This window comes from Brassica napus, chromosome A6 (genome assembly GCF_020379485.1).
Source record: "Brassica napus cultivar Da-Ae chromosome A6, Da-Ae, whole genome shotgun sequence".
NCBI lineage: Eukaryota > Viridiplantae > Streptophyta > Magnoliopsida > Brassicales > Brassicaceae > Brassica > Brassica napus.
Window position 1 is genome coordinate 6189606 of NC_063439.1, and position 19922 is coordinate 6209527.

At 39.6% G+C, this 19922-nt stretch overlaps 5 protein-coding genes across 6 annotated transcripts; 4 read left to right on the forward strand and 1 right to left on the reverse strand.

Moving 5' to 3' along the window:
• Positions 1-1216: 1216 nt before the first annotated feature.
• On the forward strand, positions 1217-3316 carry LOC106346655 (serine-threonine kinase receptor-associated protein). The gene is made up of 8 exons (XM_013786043.3): positions 1217-1429; positions 1517-1641; positions 1779-1914; positions 2069-2150; positions 2259-2434; positions 2512-2649; positions 2729-2868; positions 2951-3316. The coding sequence occupies exons 2-8, from the start codon at positions 1539-1541 to the stop codon at positions 3181-3183; spliced, it is 1008 nt and encodes a 335-aa protein (XP_013641497.2). The 5' UTR covers positions 1217-1429; positions 1517-1538; the 3' UTR covers positions 3184-3316.
• Positions 3317-3853: 537 nt separating this feature from the next.
• On the forward strand, positions 3854-6221 carry LOC106346654 (pentatricopeptide repeat-containing protein At1g15480, mitochondrial). The gene is made up of 4 exons (XM_013786041.3): positions 3854-3932; positions 4116-4183; positions 4266-4740; positions 4822-6221. The coding sequence occupies exons 2-4, from the start codon at positions 4155-4157 to the stop codon at positions 6070-6072; spliced, it is 1755 nt and encodes a 584-aa protein (XP_013641495.2). The 5' UTR covers positions 3854-3932; positions 4116-4154; the 3' UTR covers positions 6073-6221.
• A 14-nt stretch (positions 6222-6235) lies between these two features.
• BNAA06G10200D lies at positions 6236-9210 on the reverse strand. Its single transcript, XM_013786040.3, has 6 exons — positions 8639-9210; positions 8156-8469; positions 7234-8082; positions 6951-7154; positions 6681-6881; positions 6236-6588 (listed from the first exon to the last, which is right to left on the reverse strand). The coding sequence occupies exons 1-6, from the start codon at positions 8901-8903 to the stop codon at positions 6466-6468; spliced, it is 1956 nt and encodes a 651-aa protein (XP_013641494.2). The 5' UTR covers positions 8904-9210; the 3' UTR covers positions 6236-6465.
• Positions 9211-10971: 1761 nt separating this feature from the next.
• LOC125610218 (glutathione S-transferase T3-like) lies at positions 10972-13740 on the forward strand. Of its 2 annotated transcripts, XM_048782344.1 has the most exons (3): positions 10972-11940; positions 12018-12072; positions 13434-13740. In XM_048782344.1, the coding sequence occupies exons 1-3, from the start codon at positions 11762-11764 to the stop codon at positions 13443-13445; spliced, it is 246 nt and encodes an 81-aa protein (XP_048638301.1). In that variant the 5' UTR covers positions 10972-11761; the 3' UTR covers positions 13446-13740. The 2 variants fall into 2 exon arrangements, with proteins under 2 accessions (XP_048638301.1, XP_048638300.1); XM_048782343.1 differs by lacking the exon at positions 13434-13740 and having other exon boundaries at positions 12018-13363.
• Positions 13741-16574: 2834 nt separating this feature from the next.
• LOC106346652 (ADP,ATP carrier protein 2, chloroplastic) lies at positions 16575-19486 on the forward strand. The gene is made up of 5 exons (XM_013786039.3): positions 16575-17452; positions 17536-17790; positions 17867-18010; positions 18081-18428; positions 18871-19486. The coding sequence occupies exons 1-5, from the start codon at positions 16703-16705 to the stop codon at positions 19198-19200; spliced, it is 1827 nt and encodes a 608-aa protein (XP_013641493.2). The 5' UTR covers positions 16575-16702; the 3' UTR covers positions 19201-19486.
• The last annotated feature ends 436 nt before the right edge of the window (positions 19487-19922 follow it).

Sequence of the window (19922 nt, forward strand, 5' to 3'; positions counted from 1 at the left end):
CTAGAGAGACCAGAGACCAAGCTTACCGACTATAGCTCCGGACTGACTCTCACGCGCCGTTACCGGAAGGACAACCGATAACCCGAGACTGAACAGAAACAAGAAGCCTGCCACAAAGCTCCTAGCCAGAGCCAACCACGGACAGACACCCCGACCAAAGACCGAGAGAACCGCCATGAAGAAGACCCAACCGGCGTCAACGCGCCACTGCTCACCCGAGAGCCCACACCAAGCAAAACAAAAACGCCGGAACTCCAAGCACGAGACAGAAGGCCACAACCATAGGAAAGACAGACACCGTCCTCACGCGCCTAAACTCGCCACCGGAGGCCACAGATCTGAAACTTGAAATTCTGGATCTGAGCTTACGCAGAGCTCTCCCTGCCGCAGAGATAAGAGAGCACAAAGAAGATAAAGACAGAAGAAAACACACAGGAGAAAGGAGGGGATCCGACGACCGCGAACGGCGGAGCGGCCGCCGGAAAAAGCAAGCAAAATGGTGGTGAACTTTGGAGAAGAGAGTCGGGGGGAGGAAGGGGTGAGAGGAGAGAGAACCCGTCCTACATGACCAAGTTGTTACGGACTTTATGTCTTTCAAGTGACACTAACACATTCAAATAAGTTCTATACAAATAACTGAATAAGTAAAGCTTTACATGGTTATAGCCCATATAAAAGATTTGAGCGAAGCTGTAAAACTACATGCATGTCATAACTAAACCAACTATATAATATCACTGAGTGCTATCCAGAGTTATAATACTTGACTAATAACATAATAATTAAGATAATTACATGCTCAGGTCAACATCATTTTAAAAATAGTTAAAATCTATGTATGAAAAGAACTCAAGATTCTAAACGCCGTACCATGAGATCATTAGGTATGTTTTCGTCGGTGTGTTGCTTATGAAACTGCACATATACAAATGTATAAATCATTTTATATTAATCAATCATTGTGTCAACCCATCAAAACCATATTTATAAAAAAAAAACACATTTCGTAAAAATACAAACACTGAGGTTGGTTTGAACTCGAAGTTCAGTTCTCACGAAACTCACCAATCCTCACGTAACTGGGGAGCGACTAGCCAATCATTTAAAGTATGAGCTGTTAAAGGAATTATTTTGAAACTATGAGGCCATATCACTAATACTACTTAAATAGAAGCCCTAAATTGTAAATTACAAAAGGTTTCATGTGTCTGATTTTCTAAACTTTGAACGACCATCATCGTCTCCGCGAGTTCCTCTCTGCATCAAGGCCATTAAAAAACAAAAAGTCGTTCCTTCCTTTTATCATTCCTTCTTCTCTCACTTGTCTTTCCAATTAAAAGAAGTAAAATATTAAAGGTGTGATCCTCTTCAAGGGGAGCAGCAGGTTCATACATTCTCACCGATCTAAGCACTGCGCACTCTTTGTCGGGTATCATGTTACTTTAAGATCTGTCCCGAATCGGACAAAACTAATCGATTATTGTCTGATTGATTTTGATTTTTTTTGTTTCATCAGTAAATAGAGAGAAAGGAAAAAGATGGGGGTTCCGTTAGTATGCCACGGACATTCTCGTCCCGTCGTCGACGTTTCTTACAGTCCGGTGACTCCAGATGGGTTCTTCCTCATCAGCGCCAGCAAAGGTACGATCCTGATTTGATTCAGGATCAATCGATTTGGTTATGAACATATCCATGATCTTTGTCTTGTTCATGGATTATGAGCTGCCTTGAGATTGTTGTTGTAACTATTGGCTGACTTTTTGTGATTGATTATTCAGATTCGAATCCAATGTTGAGGAATGGGGAGACAGGTGATTGGATAGGGACTTTTGAAGGACATAAAGGAGCAGTTTGGAGTTGCAGCCTTGATAAACATGCTATGCGTGCTGCCTCTGCTTCTGCTGATTTCACTGCGTATGTTCTTCTTTGTTTTCCCATTTAGTCTTTTTTTGTAAGTTTAATAGCCACTAGTGATGTGTTGTTTGCTTAAAGCTTCCAGAGAAAATGGTTAAGCGAGTTTGATGGCATTAAGGCTTTTGTTTCTTTGTGGTTATAACATATATATCAGGAAAATATGGAATGCATTGACTGGAGATGAGTTGCACTCCTTTGAACACAAGCACATTGTTCGTGCGTGTGCCTTCTCAGAGGTAAGACTGATTCGAATCCCTTGCCAAGTGGTTTGATATAAGGGATATGGATGGTGTTCATTTTTTTGGTTCTGTTGTGGTCTTAATGCACAACTCTTTACTTTCTAGGACACTCACCTTTTGCTCACCGGTGGAATGGAGAAGATTCTTCGGATATTCGATATGAATCGGCCAGACGCACCTCCAAAAGAAGTTGGAAACTCTCCTGGTTCAATCAGAACCGTCGAGTGGCTTCACAGTGATAATACTATCCTGAGCTCTTGCACAGATACCGGTGACATTAGGTATGTCACCACATCGTTCCTGGAGCCCTTTAGTATATTCCTGGTCTCATCATCCTTTTGGCATATATCCTCTGTAGGTTATGGGACATAAGAAGTGACAAGATTGTTCAGACATTAGAAACGAAGTTCCCAGTCACTAGTGCTGAAGTAAGCCAAGATGGGCGATACATAACTACTGCTGATGGATCTAGTGTTAAGTTTTGGGACGCCAATAAGTAAGTTTCAGATTTTCTATCCTTTTCTTTGTCCTCTTTATGCTAAAGCTTTTCTCCTGCTTTTCTCCTGCTCTCCTAGTTTTGGATTGCTGAAGAGCTATGAGATGCCTTGCAACGTAGAATCAGCCTCCTTGGAACCGAAACTCGGGAACACTTTCATTGCTGGAGGAGAAGACATGTGGGTCCATAGGTTTGATTTCCAGACTGGAGAGGAGATTGGTAAGTTTCTTCAGAAGTAAATAATGATTTTTATATTTGGAATCTGTGTGTAGTCTTTTTAAGCTAATCCGGTGAATGGCAGGGTGTAACAAGGGCCACCACGGACCAGTGCACTGCGTGAGGTATTCTCCAGGAGGGGAGTCATACACGTCAGGCTCAGAAGATGGGACGGTCAGAATATGGGAGGTTGTGGGTTCAGTGAACCATGAGGAGAAGGAGAGTGATCAGAGTGGTAACGTGAAGCTTGTGGCGGAGGAGGTTGTGCGTAAAGCTGAAAGTCTACGTATCAGTGAGAAAGCTGCAGAAGCTAAATGAAACATCGTTACGTATTTAGCTTTATGATAACAGTAGAAGACAACGATCCCTTCAGTTTTTTTCTTTTTTGGCTTACAAGTTTGGCCTGTTATCTTCTTTCCAATAAATAAATATGAACACTTATTCTCCATCATTCTTTCATCACTTGCTCTCTACATATTATCTCTTCTATCTGAAATGACATTTCCACATGCATTAGTCAGGCAAGGAGCATACATCAGCCATGTTAACTCCCTTAGACCTTTGCAGTTCACAATGTCTACACGTGTGGGTTTCGGAAGTAGATAGGATTTGAACTTTTCATGTGCTGGAGTGGCTTATCCATCGTTATCTATGTGATATTACCATATGGCACCTCCAGGCCAGATGGAGCACCTACCACTAATGATATTCTGACAGCATTCGGTTTCGGTATCGAGAGAGAAGTGACACGTGAAGTTCATTCACTAAACTGTGATGTTTCGTAGTCGTTCCATCACAAAGGCATCCTTTAGAGTTGCAAGAGTTTCAAATGTTCCTCCACCAAGCCATTGGCCGTTTCACTTTGACAAAAAATAAAGAGTGACCATTGACAAAAAACATTTGGGCCTCGTTACTAGATGGATCCACTAGACAGCCCAATATGAGATCAGGCCCAAAACTGTAAAACCCTAAACCCCTCTTTTTACTCTTTTAGCTCTCTCTGCTCTCCAAGTTTTTCGATTTGCTCTAGTTCGTCCTCAGTTCACTTAGCTCTTCAGTTACACTCTGTAAATCTCTCATCCTCCCTGCAAACCCTAGTTTTGAACTTTCTGTAATCTTCTCAAAGTTTTAATTTTTCTTACTGGGTCTGATCTTTGCCAGTGAAATGCATATCATTTCCTTCAAATCCGACCTAATTTTTTTTTGTTCTTCTTCTGATTATGTCTTGTCTATGTGTTTTGTCTTTCCAGTAGCAGATCAGTGTCGGTGATATCTCCCGAGGAGGAGAAATGTTTGCTCTTTCCAAGGTTGTAAGAAGGTTTGTTTCCAAACTTCAAAATGTTCTTCAGATGCGTCACTGAGTGGTATACGTAGCTTATGTTATGTATTAATGTTTTCAGAAGCCAGAGTCTTCGACTAGGAGCTTGCAATGCTGTGTACTACTCTAAGCTAGAGATACCATTGGTTGAAAGGAACGGTTCTGTTGAATCAAACGCTTTGATACATGATAAACACGAAGCTTTCTCTAGCTCTTACGAGCTCCCATGGAGCTACTCTACCGGAAGACGCTCGCTTTCCTCTGACGCCGGCGCTAGAAGCTCCGGGGAGGAAGATGGGCTTCAGTCTGAGGAGGAGTTGTCCTGTGATGAAGCTGAAATTGATGGAGCAGAACTGGAACTACTCTCTGAGGCTGGTAAAACACAGGGAAGCAAGAGATCGTCTGAGCTGTTTAAGGCCATTGTCTCTGTCTCAGGTCTATCTGTAGCCTCTGCGCTTGATAAATGGGTTGAAGAGGGAAAGGAGATCAACCGCACAGAGATTGCAAATGCCATGTTGCAGCTCCGTAGGCGTCGGATGTATGGGAGAGCACTGCAGGTACTACATATTAATCTTTCTGTTTTGGTCTCTAGACTTCAAGCTCGCTAAGTGTTATTCCTTCTCTTCTTGTTACTATAGTTAGCAGAATGGCTTGAAGAACATAAGCAATATGAATTGGAAGAGAGAGATTACGCTTCTCGGCTTGATCTTATTGCCAAGGTGCGTGGTCTGTACAAGGGAGAGCTTTACGTCGAAAGAATCCCTGAATCTTTCAGAGGGGAACTGGTGTACCGCACCCTCCTGGCGAACTACGCATCAACAAGCAACGTGAGGAAAGCAGAAGCCGTGTTCAACAAAATGAAGGACTTGGGGTTCCCTAGGACATCATACGCTTGTGACCAGATGCTCATGCTCTACAAGAGGGTCGACAAGAAGAAGATAGCCGATGTGTTATCGATGATGGAGAAGGAAAACCTGAAGCCGACTCTCTACACGTACAAGATCCTCATCGACGCCAAAGGAGCGACGAATGACATTAGTGGGATGGAAGAGATTTTGGAGACGATGAAAAGCGAAGGTGTTGAAGTCGACCTTCGTGCGAAGTCTATAGTTGCAAGACACTATGCATCAGCTGGGCTTAAGGAGAAGGCTGAGAAAGTGCTGAAGGAGATGGAAGGTGAGAGTTTGATGGCTAATCGTTATGTGTGGAAGGATTTGCTTTCCATCTATGGCTTTCTCCAGAGGGCGGATGAGGTGAGCAGAATCTGGAAGATCTGCGAAGCAAACAACCCTTTTTATAAAGAGTCCCTCGCTGCAATCCTGGCGTTTGGAAAGATTAATAAGGTTAAAGAAGCAGAGGCGGTTTTCAAGAAGTCTGTGAAGATGGGGCATAGAGTTTCGTCAGGGATGTACTCCGTCCTCTTGAGAGTTTACGTGGATCACAAGATGGTCTCAGAGGGTAAGGATCTTGTCAAGAGGATGGTGGACAGCGGATGCAACATCGGGGCCTTAACATGGGATGCGCTGATCAGGCTTTATATAGAAGCCGGGGAAGTAGAAAAGGCTGATGCGTCGCTTAGCAAGGCAACGCAGCTGAAACAGATAAAGCCTTTGATGAGCTCATTCATGTACGTGATGGACGAGTATGCGAGAAAAGGTGATGTCCACAACACTGAGAAGATCTTCCAGTGGATGAGGCAATCTGGCTATCATTCTCGCTTCAGGCAGTTCCAGTCCCTTATCCAGGCTTATGTCAATGCCAAGGCACCAGCTTATGGGATGAAGGACAGGATGAAAGCTGATAACGTCTTCCCTAACAGGGGCTTGGCTATTCTGCTCGCTAACGCTGATCCCTTCAAGAAGACGCCTCTCTCTGATCTCTTGGACTGAGTTACACTGCTACCTTTGTGAATCTTTGGTTTGATTGATTCGCTTTCTATCCATGTTAAGTAGCATTCTTAGTTTAAATGAAGCCTCCTAATATATATATTATAAACTCTGTATGGTTGCTTCTTTGCCCAATGGTATGGTTCTTTCTATTTGGTTTGGTGAATGCAAACAAAAGCATTTTACATTAGATTTCCAAACCGAATAATTTACAGAGAGACTTGCACGATTGTGTGCCACGCTCATGTTCAAGTGAATGAATAATAATAAAAGAAACACGCTCAAAGAACACAGAAGAGAAACGAAAGGTTACAACAAATCCTATGATGAATTCACCTAACATGACCTCAAAATTTTGGGCCTCCACTAATGGATTGTAAGCTAGAAGTGATTTGGCTATTGACTCTGGAGATCTGGCCTGAGTACAAGTCTAGTGATGAAAGGGGACATGGCTGCAAGAAGCGCCTTGGGACACTCCTCGTGTGGTAGATGCCCACATCCTGACACTGCTACTAGTCTCTGTCAGTCATTAACATGAACCAATGTTAGTTCCTGTTTTTTTCTTTTTGGCATGAAAACAAACCAAAGCTGAGTGTAAATGAGGGAGTTACAGAGTTTAGGAGTTTAGACGCCATTGCTTGGGATGACTTCAATGGGACAAGAGCGTCTTCGGCTCCAGCAATGACTAATACTGGCAGGTTTTCCACAGCCTTCAGAAGCGAAGCTGCATTTTGAGGCGCAAGCACCGTTTCAGATGAGAGTCTGCCTATCTCATGAAGTGCCTCGTCCCAGCCTTCTACGTGTAGCGGGGCCTGATAAAGAGAGAACTTGGTTAAATATGTTCACATGATTTTGCAATCTTTCATGACATGAGGGTATACCTTGTATAGCCTGAGGACTTCTGTTGTCATCTTTGCAGGATCATACCAAGCGCGACGATTCACCACTTGAGCTATCTCAGTGCGTAAAAGAGGGCGAACGAGGTGCTTCTTCCGTAGCGATGTGTGGAGAAGTATTCTTGCAAAAGCTGGAACCACTTCCCTTGACAAGCTTACATTAAGCAAAACCACTCCTCTGACCACGACCTATTAGAGCAAAAGACATCATGATCAACTAAGGACTACATAGAAAAAAAAAGAGAGAAGCCATATCAAGTCTACTCACTTTGATGGGATCGTTTGTTGCCATCAATCTTTGAGCAGCCTTCAGAGCAAGCAGACCTCCATCATCATGACCAACAAATACTACCGAAGAGAATCCCATCTCATGGCAGAAAGCAAGAAGCATCTCTACCTGATTCTCAAGTGTGTAAGGATTGAGAAGCCGTCTTTCTTCCAGATCAATTTTATGTGGCCTGGCTGTTAATCCCCAACCAGGTCTATCAAACGCAGTGACAACACAGCCGAGATCGTGAGCCAGTGGAGACATCACATGCCTCCAGGAGAACACTCCTCCCCCAAATCCATGAACCAAAACCACACCAAACTTACCGCTTTCGTCCACGCCTTTCTCCTCATCCTCAAAACTGAACACATTCATCATGTCTTCCTCTCTTCCTTTGAAAATCAGAGGAGGAGAAGTAGGAGAACTGTCAAGAAGAGGGTCGTGCAAGGAAGAATTGTTGAACACGCTGCTGTAGCTCCTGTGGTAATGATGATGATGATGATGCTGGCTTTTCTCTGCCATGCTCAACACTTTCCTGTCAAACTTCAACCTTCCAGCCATCGTCTCCGGCGTGGTGATGTAACTTGAATTGGATTCGAGAACATTTGGGGAGATAGACTGCCCTGGTGGACCAGGCGCACAAAGCTTGTAATGCACAGTGAGCCCTCGGATTTTAATGAATAAACTGTCAGTGTCAGCAAGCAAACTCGCTGGAAGCTCTCCTTCAACGTGGGACAAAGGCTTCCTCCTTGCTTCTCCATCAAACTTGGAGGCCGCCTTTCCAGCCATAGGAATGGGAGACCGTGGGACTTTCTGGTGGACGGAGAAGATGCTCTTGCATAAAAGAACCTGCCACACACTCCATATAAGCAAACACAAGAAAATAAAACAAACTTTAAAAGAAAAAAAAAAGGAAACTCACAGCTTCAGGGTCAACTCTGTGATACAGAATCTTCCTCCTAGCTCTACAACTTGTGACGTAAGCTACAACCGTGTGACCAAGTGCAAACACTACGGACGAGAGGAACAAAACCGGCATCCCCCACGACTTCTTCAGGTGAAGCCGGTGGTGCCTAGATGGAGAGAAGGAGGCTGCTTCGGTGTTGAGTTGAGAAGTTACAGTGAAAAGACAAGCTTTAACTGAGAGAAGTAGAACTGAAACCACACAGCACAGAGACACAGTTCCGAGGTAAGGACCGTGCGAGAGTCCAGGAACGTCCGAGAGTGAATAGATACCTGTTCACCAGTGATACTAACTAATGAGCCTCACTAAAAGATCAAATAAAACTCAACACAAAGAGATTGAGCAGTAACAAAGGAACAAAACATCAGTAATTAAAGATTAATGCAGACAAAAATCAAGAAGAAAAAGACATGCAGAGGGCAGAGAATGAATGATTCTTACAGATGACAAGGAAAGATCTGGCGACAGAGACTATAGGAATATCAGTCAAGGATCTCTTGAAACCGTATCGACTCAGATGCTCCTTAGCTCCGTAGCAAGTCACGCAAGTGAAGCTCGACAACAAGAAGCTCGGCACTAGCACATCGCATATAGCTACTAGCAAAGGCAACGACGAAACTAGCAGCGAAGCCAACATAGCAACTAAGAAGAACACTGTCCGCAAGCATCTTCTCACTTTCTCCAGAAAGAACCAACCTTTTGCCATCCTCGATTACAATGCTGTTGAAAAAATAAAAAAAGACAAGATCTTTTCCCACCTCGTCTGTTATACGTCGGAGTTGAAACATAAAGAAGCGAATTCGAGGGTGTCGGAGACAGATCGGCGGCGACAAGGATGGTAAAGACTAATCCTTTTTGCAACAAAATGTGAGATGATAGGATCAAAAGAAGAAGGCCATTGCTACGATTCTGATTTAAGAGATGAAGCAGAATCGCAGGAAAGCCGAGAGAGACAGAGAGAGAAAAAAAAATCAAAACTTTTTGGTTTCTCCAGAAACCAAAAAACCACCGTTTTCTTCTGTTCTTCGTCTTTTCTTCTGTTTTATAATATTGCACGTCGTGTAATTATTTTTCGTTAATATTTTTCACATTAGCTAAGACATGTACGATAATCATATAAATAAGTACTTCAGTGTTTTTAACAATTGTTATATTATTAGTTGACTAAATAGTAAATTATATATATTAATAAATTGATAAACAGGCATTTTTTTTGTTTTATTTTTAAACAACACAATGAAAGAAAAGAAAAAAACACTTTGACAACTTGGTCCGACCTGTCTCTCTGCTCGGACCGTTGTTAAATATTTTTATTGGACAATTATCACAATTCTACCTTTTGTTTGAAACTTAAAAGTAATATTATTCGAAACGTTATAATTTCTTTTTTGTTACAAATAATAACTAGTTTTCTAAGCTGTATTTCTTGCGAAACGAATAATGTGAAATAAAAAAGTATTGTAGCGTTTATTCTCTTCGTTATATGATATCGATACTAGATAGTTTAGATACATTCACGGTCTATACCTTAGTGAAGCTGGCGATAAAGCGAGCAATAAAGGAAATATATCTAATAATATCTTCAGAGCACAAAGCCATAAAGTAATATGATAGTAACATGTTAACACGACCACCGTTCGAAATTTGGCTGTAAAAGAAAATATCAAATGCTCTTTCTTTTTTTATTTTGAACACCCCAAATGCTCTCTCTATTAGCCCAATAACACCTTATAACTTTTCAAAATTTCAAACTCTTGTTTTAAATTTAAAACGTCCGTCTATAGACTATAGAGGGTCCCCAACAACAAAACGAAAGCAAAACTTTATTAGTGTATAAACGGTAGCAATTCATTTGAAAATTTGGATGGTTTCGTCAAAATAGTTTTGAAAAGCAGTTGAGGTTGTTGACATTAAAGTGCTTATTATTTGCACTTTTTTGAAGGAAACAAAAGGATTAAACAAAGCTGACCCCCGTTTATCAAAACCTTAATTCGATGAGAATAGTTATGGGCTTCTCATACGTTGTTTAGAAACAGAAAGCCCAATTTGTTTAGATTGCAAAGGGGAAGCTGGGCTTCACGTGAATTCTCACGAGTCTGACATAAACTGATTTGCATGCCACGTGTGATATTAATCGACAATTTTAGGCCCACTTTTTGGAGTTTTGTTTAATTGAGGAGGGAGACATGGTGAAGGATCTTTCTTCACAGCCTCGCAACACCACCCAGTTGTGCCCATTCACAAGCTGGTGCACGTAAATCAAGGCCCTCGTTTCCTTCGAAAAGCTTATCGATTTTATCTTGGTTAAGATCTCTAAATGTATCCTTGTTCAAATTTGAATATCTATGGTGACCAAAATTAACTGAAAGCAAATTGGTTTGTTGCTGTTGCATTTTCTGCGAACTAAAGAAGGGACTGGTTCTTGACTATATACTTAGAATATATATTAGATCCCTATATACTATTGTCTTGATAGTCCTATCAAACAAAGCAGCAGAGAGTGTGATGAGTTGAGTTATACTCCCCTCCCTACGTTTCTTTTTGTACAATGTTTTAAAAAATATTTTTGTTTCAATTTATATAATGTTTTGAAAGTAAAAACAATTAAATAAATTGACTAAAATATTAAAAATTAATGTGTATTTTTTTTATTTGTTCAGAATAATAATGATTAATTTTATTACTTTTTGTTGTAATCAAGTGCTTTTAATAAAAAATATTTTTTTCTATCCAAGGTAAATCGATGTCTTCTGTGGTCGATTTAATGATTAAAGTAGGTTTTATGATGTTATCGTCTCAATTTAGGGTTCGTTTCCGTTTCAATCGATTTGGGGATACTTTCGATTTAGGGTTTCAAAAAAATTTTGGGTTTTCAATTGATTTCCGGTTCTTTTGGGTTCAACTTATTCAAAACGTTCTCGGTTTCAATCTAAGGGATCTTCGTATTTGTTCTTAAACATGTTTCGATTTCGGTTTCGAAAGACCAATTTGTTTTCAATCGATTTGAACGTCTATTTGTTTTCTTATTACGGTTTATATGTGTTTGGTTTTTAGTTTGCGTATCTGTATGGTTTGATTATTCAAATCTTGTTGTCTGTTGAGCTCGAAAACTCAATCTTGGATGCCCTCTGTAGTGTTGCCTATCTTGTTTTATTAGTTCTCGTTCTCGTTATTCTGTTTCGTTGCTCTGTAGTCTTATTGTTCTTTAATAATCCTTCTTCTTTGCTTACAAATTATCTATTTTTTTCAGGTCAAACAACCATGGGACAAGACTATAGCTACAGCCAGCCTTCTTCATCTTCGGAGTTTGACATGACCTCCCTACTCTTAGCAGAAGCTGAAGCCTACGCGGATGAAGCTGAGAGTAGCTACCCAATTGAAGAGCCGGTTCAGTACCCACTGCAACCTTAGGCAGATGAAGGCATCCCGACGACATGCTATTGTGGTGCTGAGCCAGTTGTTGAAACTTCGTACACTCGTAGAGATCCAGGCAGAAGGTACTTCTCGTGCGTCAACGTTGACGATGGAGACTGTCACATTTGGAAGTGGTGGGATGTGGCGATCATGGAGGAGATGCGTGACTTTCAGAGACAAATCAGGCTGCTCAAGAATCAATTCTTTAAGACTGACCAGAAGGTGGCAAAGCTAGAGAAGACCGTGGGTTTGTTACGTAAGAAGAATTCAGGGGTTGCAAAGGGAGTTTGTCTACTGGTCATGGTAATAACGGTCATGATTTTGTGCTGGTAAGTTACTATCCTTAGTTTAGGTAATTTATTTGAATAAAAAATACTTGTAACTCTTTTCTGTTATGTGTTTTCAGGAAGAGCTTTGGAGGATTTAAGCCACAACGTCTGAACTCGAGATTGTCTTGCCAGGTACGATCTTGCTGGTGCTTAATAAAAACCAGCACTTCACTGTTTTTTAGTTTGCGTATAGTTTAGATATTGTCTTTGAATAAAAAAACATATTAGGATGATTTAATGGTAGTTTGCTTCCTAACTCCTTAGATTTGATAGGTTTTAAGAGTTAGCAGTAGAGAACTTATTAGGATGATTTAATGGTAGTTTGCTTCCTAACTCCTTAGATTTGATAGGTTTTAAAAGTTAGCAGTAGAGAACTTATTAGGATGATTTGATTGGTGCTAGTGCTTAAATGCTTATTAGGTTTTAAATGCTAGTTTACTTTCTATCTGCCAAAGTACGCCGACCATAAATATTTTTTACATCTACTTCGCTTACTTAAGGGCCTGTGTTGCTAATAGAGTGACGCAGACCATCCTCTAAACATGAATCATACAACTGGGTATGTTAATCTTTTGTATAGTCAATGTTCAGTTGACCTTGAGTCTCCCGAACCTGCTTGGTTCGGTAGTCAAGGTCCTGATGAGTCTCCTGTCGAGTCTGGTGTCGAGCCCACTACCAAGGAGAGGAGGAAATGGACCACTAAAGAGGATAAAATCTTGATTAGTGCGTGGCTTAACACCAGCAAAGACGCTGTAGTCAGCAATGACCAGAAAGCCCAAAATTTCTGGAAGAGGATTCTGGACTACTACAACGCAAGCCCTCTCCTTGTTGGGACATTACCTAGAGAGCTTCGCCAGTGCAAGCAGAGGTGGGCTAGGATTAACGAGCAAGTGAGTAAATTCGTAGGATGCTATGATGCGGCTTTGAGGGAGCAAAGAAGTGGCCAAAATGATGATGATGTGATGAAAGCTGCCCACGACAATTTCTGCGATGCTTACGGTTACAAGTTCAATCTCGAACATGGGTGGAGGGAGCTGAGGAATGACCAGAAATGGTGCTCAACCAATGTTTCTAAAGACGGGGGGAAAGACAAGTGAAAACATGTGGTGGACGTTGATAGAGAAGATGAAGTTGGAAAACCTGAGGCTAGACCAATGGGTGTCAAAGCTGCTAAAGCTGCTGGGAAGAGGAAGAAGAATGGCAAGGAAGAAGAGATGTCACAGCTACAGGCCATATTAGAGATGAAGGATAAACTTCAAAAGCAGAAAATTCTGGATCGTTTACTTGCCAAGAGAGATCCACTCTCTGAGATGGAGTCATCTCTAAAACTGAAACTTATGGCTGGGATGTTAGGATGATAGTAAGGTTTTAATGTGTGTATTGGGTAGTTGCTTTAGTTACATGTGCATATTGCTTTTGTTACATGTGCGGTCTACTTTTGTGCGTTGTCCTTTTATGCTTTATACTAACTCTTGTCTTTTGTGTTGTTTCAGGTTCAGCAGTAACTCAAAAGGACGAAGTCACGGAGTTGTGAAAGTTGTAGTACCGCATGTGAGCCAAGTCACGGGTTCTTGTGTTTCAGTTTAAGTATCTCTCTTTGCTTCTTTAGATAGTTATCTCTTTTGCTTTGTTTCTCTGAACTCGAAGTTGTTTCCTTTTCTTCTCTTTTGCTGCTACTATAAAATCTTGTTGTACTCTGGTGGCTACAACTCTCGTTGCCACAACTGTAATCTCGAACAAGTTGTAATATCGGTCTGATTAACTGCTTTCACTATTAGGTAACTGCATTATTATTCCTTTATGTGATTCTCTTATATTACATGTATAAGAACTTATAGTTAAACTTGTCTCAAAACTTCTAGTAAAACTTGTATCAAAACTCGTATCAAAACATGTATAAGAACTTATAGTTAAACTTGTCTCAAAACTTCTAGTAAAACTTGTATCAAAAGTTGTAGTAAAATTTGTATTAAACTTCTGTCAAAAACTTGAACTAAAATTTGTTTTAAACTTCTATCAAAAACTTCTACTAAAATTTTTATTAAACTTCTATCAAAACGTGTATTCAAACTTGTAGTAATTCAATTTTAATTATAATTTCAACCATTGTTTTTACTTGTGTGAAATTAATTGAACAAGGTAAAATTAAAGCTCATAGATAATTTGAACTAATATATTGTACATTAATTGAAGAAACGTGAAGATGAAATTAACTGTTACCTTTTAAATTAAAAATTGTACATAATTTGAACTACTATATAAAAATGTATACAATCTTTTTATTTTGTTACCTTTTAAATTAAAAATTGTACATAATTTGAACTAATATATTAAAAATGTATACAATATTTTTATTTTTGAAACAGGATACATAGAAATGTCTTCATCTTCATCTTCTGAATTCGAAGAGAGATTGGACGAAGTTTTCGATGAAATATTCGAAGATACTTTCAACAACATAGTGGAGGCCCAATCCATACCGCAAAGAACACGTGCTTATGTTGAACGAAACCGCGAAGGAGGACACGACCGCTTATGGAATGACTACTTCAGCGAAGATTGTACATTCGCCCCACATTTATTTAGACGCCGTTTTCGCATGAATAAGGAATTATTCTTGCGTATTGTCCATGGCCTATCAGAGTGGTTTCCATTCTTTCAGCAAAGAAGAGATGCAACCGGGAGGTTGGGTCTTTCTTCTTTACAAAAATGTACGGCAGCAATTCGTATGCTTGCTTATGGTTCTGCGGCCGACACGGTTGACGAGTATCTCCGACTTGGTGAGAGCACTGCACTTTCTTGTTTACATAATTTCACTGACGGAATAATACAGTTATTTGGAGAAGAGAAACGATATTGGAGAGAAACGAGGGTTTCCTGGGATGGTCGGGAGCATTGACTGTATGCATTGGGAGTGGAAAAATTGCCCAACCGCTTGGAAAGGACAGTACGCACGTGGATCATCAAAACCGACAATTGTCCTAGAGGCTGTAGCTTCACAAGATCTTTGGATCTGGCACGCCTTTTTTGGTCTTCCAGGTACATTAAATGATATTAATGTCCTCGATCGGTCTCCTGTATTTGATGATATTTTAGAAGGTCGAGCTCCCAGGTTAAGGTATGTGGTCAACGGACACATGTATAAGTTGGCATACTACCTCACAGACGGTATATATCCCAAATGGTCAACATTTATCCAATCTATCCCACTCCCTCAATCTCCGAAACAAGAGTTATTTGCTAAACTGCAAGAAGCAGCCCGAAAAGATGTGGAGCGGGCTTTTGGAGTATTGCAAGCTCGATTTGCGATTGTGAGAAACCCGGTTCGTACATTGGACAAAGAAAAGATAGGGAAGATTATGAGAGCATGTATCATACTACATAGGGATGTTGTCATGGGCAAAAAAACCCGGCCCGGCCCGAACCCAAACTAAACCCGCCCAGAAAATACCCTAAACTATAAAACCCGAAAAAAACCCGGTACTATTAGGGTAACTCGCGAAAAACCCTAGAACTTTAGGGTTACCCACGGGTACTCGAAAAAACTCTTTTTTGAGTTTTGTGGTTTTTTAGTTAAAGTTTTATAGTTTTAACTTAAATTTATATGTATTGAATATTTAATTTTAATCATGTTTTGTATTAAATTTGATTAATTTTCAATTATCAAATTTATTTTCTGTATAAAGTAACAAATAAAATTTTCATCATTCATAATTTTCAATTTGCAAATTTATACTATATCCATAATGTAAGTAAATAAATAAGTTATAGAGAGTGCAAAATTTAATAGTGGGCATTGTATGTTTTGATTTATACATCTAATTTTTGATTTCAATCATTTAAATCCTTAAAAATTAGGATAAAAGTCGTCCTTTCAATTATATATATATATATATATATATATATATTTAAAAACCCATAGGGTACCCGAAACCCGATAGGGTAAAACCCGAACGGGTAATTTATAAATCAAGACCCGCCCAAAATAAACCTGCGAATTTTGAAAACTGAATATGCGGGTTTTGGTTTTTAAATTCCAACCGGGTTTAGGGTACCCTATGGGTAAAAACCCATTGTTAACATCCCTAATACTACACAATATGATAGTTGAAAATGAACGAGATGGTTACATCCGGTACGATGCAGAAGAATTTGAAGAAGGAGACGTCACCAGAAGTTCAGAGGTCGAAACCGAGAGGCCTACAAATATGAATAATTTGTTTCCCAATCGGAATGATCTTCGTGATAGGCATATGCATGAACGATTGAAGAATGATTTAATCGAAAATATTTGGAACAAATTTGGTGATGAAGATTAATAATTTGTGTATCTTTTCCTTTCATCATTGTATCTTTATTTTTAGTTATGCAATTAATAAAATTTCAATTTCAATTTAATTTTTTTTTTTTTTTTTTGCTAAGGACTCCATCTTCAAACACACAATTGGACGAACATTTTTTATTCCAATCCTTAACTATTCAAAAAAAAAAACAAAAAAAATATAAATAAAATAATGCTAAGGACTCATTGGTGGAGCACACCATTGCATATGCTCTTAGGGTTTTGTAATAAGCAACCAAAACTTTTGTTCTCAGATATTTTATTAATATCTTTTTTTTGAACAAATTTTTATTAACCGTTAATAAACAACATTCTTCTTCGTCTCCTTCTCCTTCTACACATCCACCTTATCATCTCTCTATCCCCTCCTCTCCTACTTCCCCTTCTCTCTGGGTTTTGTTGAGAGAGTGTGATAGAGAGATGGAAGGTCTGATTCAAACCAGAGGGATCCTCTCTCTACCCGCCAAACCCATCGGAGCGAGAAGAACTCTTCTTCTCCAACCCTCTCACGCCTTAAAGCAAAGACTTTTCACCAGAAACCTCCCTCCCTTGTCGATTTCCTCTAATGGGCACTCCAAATTTCAATCCTTTCATAAGATTTCGATTTCCAACAAGGAGAGAAACAGAGGCTTCATCTGCAAGGCTGAGGCCGCCGCTGCAGCCGCCGGAGATGGAGACTCCTTAACGCCTAAGGTTTTCGGCGTGGAGGTCACGACTCTAAAGAAGATTGTCCCTTTGGGGCTAATGTTCTTCTGCATTCTCTTCAACTACACGATCCTCAGAGACACCAAGGACGTCTTGGTAGTGACGGCGAAAGGAAGCTCTGCTGAGATCATACCCTTTCTCAAGACATGGGTGAATCTCCCCATGGCTATTGGCTTCATGTTGCTTTACACCAAACTCTCCAATGTTTTGTCCAAAAAGGCTCTCTTTTACACTGTTATCGTCCCCTTCATTGCCTACTTTGGAGCCTTTGGTTTTATTATGTACCCTCTCAGCAACTTGATACACCCTGAGGCTCTTGCTGATAAGCTCCTCGCAACGCTCGGCCCTAGGTTCATGGGTCCTCTCGCTATCATGCGGATTTGGAGTTTCTGTTTGTTTTATGTCATGGCTGAGCTTTGGGGTAGCGTTGTGGTCTCAGTTCTCTTCTGGGGCTTTGCCAATCAGGTGATTACACGTGCTTGTCATTTGACTCAGTAGTCGTAGTAATAACTGTTTTATATATGTGAATCTTTTTTTTTTGGTGGCAGATCACAACTGTTGATGAAGCCAAAAAGTTCTATCCATTGTTTGGACTAGGTGCAAATGTTGCACTTATATTCTCAGGAAGAACTGTGAAGTATTTCTCTAACATGAGGAAGAATCTTGGTCCTGGAGTTGATGGCTGGGCTGTTTCATTGAAAGCCATGATGAGTATTGTTGTAGGGATGGGCTTAGCCATCTGTTTCCTCTACTGGTGGGTCAATAGATACGTTCCCCTTCCAACACGTAGCAAGAAGAAGAAGGTAACAATATGGTTGAATTTAATATAATACTAAATAGTTATATGTAGCTTATGAGGTTTCTTGTGATTTGTTACAGGCGAAACCACAGATGGGGACAATGGAGAGCTTGAAGTTCTTGGTGTCATCACCATACATCAGGGATCTAGCTACTTTGGTTGTGGCCTATGGGATTAGTATCAACCTTGTTGAAGTCACATGGAAATCAAAGCTTAAAGCTCAGGTGAGCAACATAGAAACTTTCTAATAGTACTAATGCTTTTCATCTTACATATCTTATTCTTTGAGCGCAGTTCCCTAGCCCGAACGAATACTCAGCGTTTATGGGTGACTTCTCAACCTGCACGGGTATTGCAACGTTCACAATGATGCTTCTGAGTCAATACGTATTCGACAAGTATGGATGGGGAGTAGCTGCAAAGATCACTCCAACCGTTCTGCTAGTAACCGGAGTTGCGTTCTTCTCTCTGATACTGTTTGGTGGCCCATTCGCGCCACTGGTTGCCAAGCTTGGTATGACACCGCTGCTCGCAGCTGTGTACGTTGGAGCTCTCCAGAATATCTTTAGCAAGAGTGCTAAGTACAGCTTGTTTGATCCTTGCAAAGAAATGGCTTATATCCCATTAGATGAAGACACCAAGGTTTCTAACTTTTTCTCTCTTCAATATAGTACATGCATTTAGGATTAGGATTTTGAACCGAACTGAACCGCCGATCGGTTAGTTCGGCTAGGAGTTCAGTTCGGTTCGTTAGGATTTAGAAAAAAAAAACGGTTTCCGGTTTGGGAATCGGTTACTTCCTTTTCTTAAAGGAAATAAAAATTATCACCAAACTATACCAAAATCTGAACCGAACTAACCAAATTTCGAACGAAAATAACCGAATTTACCCGTAATTAATCAAATTTTAACAAAATGTAACAAAAATCAAAAACATTGGTAGGATTTTCAAAACCGAACTATTTTGAGTTGATTCAGTAAGATTTATGTTGAACCAAACTATGAGAACCAAATAACTCGAACTAACCGAACCCGCATGCCTACCTGCATTTTTCTGAGCTTTAGTTGTGTCATTGAATTTCAGGTTAAAGGCAAAGCTGCGATTGATGTTGTCTGCAACCCATTGGGGAAATCAGGAGGTGCTCTAATCCAGCAGTTTATGATCCTTACGTTCGGCTCTCTCGCCAGTTCCACTCCTTACCTTGGAGTCATCTTGCTCGGTATAGTCACTGCTTGGCTAGCGGCGGCTAAGTCTCTAGAGGGACAGTTCAACACTCTGATGTCTGAAGAAGAGCTTGAGAAGGAAATGGAGAGAGCTTCATCGCTCAAGATTCCTGTTGTGTCTCAGGAGGATGCGGCACCGGGAGAATCTACTAGCCAACTGCCAGAGAAATCTGCTCCGACCAGCATTTAGACAGTGACGAATTCAAAGGATATTGAGATTTGATACTTGGGAGGTTTAAAGGTGTTTTGGGCTGAACAAGATTTTGATAGTGAGAAGATCAGTAGAGTGGAATCATTTTCTTTTATGCCAATATCAAACTGAATTTAATCTGATCAATAATCACTGTACTTTTAAGACAACATTTTTAAAGAAACTAGTCTATATTCTACTCAATTTATCACATGAGTAGTTTAAGGTTTGTACTAAAATATCAAATTCATTGTTATTTAAATAAATTATTTAGATTCTACTGTTATTAAATTTGATATTTGATAAATACTCTAATATTCATTGTTATTGAAAATTGTGTTTGGATGAAGTTTTTAGTTAAAAAATAAAATAAAAAATTTTGTTCAAAAAAAAATATAATGGTGAAACTCTAAAATAACAAAAGTTAAATTAACTTCTATAATTCACATAAAATCATCTGAAATCTTATTAAAACTAAATCATTTCAAATTCGATATTAAATAATCCCTCCGTTCTTTAATGATAGACTTTTTAGAAAAAAAATGTTTTAAAAAGATGTATTTTTTGTGTTTTCTATGAAAAAATTGTAAACTTGAAGAAAATTAATTGACTTTGTTAAATTATTATTGATTACAAGTTATTGAAAATTACATAAAATATTTATTATGGTAGTTTAATATGTTTTTTTAATGTGTCAAAATATTAAAAATTTTATTTTTGCG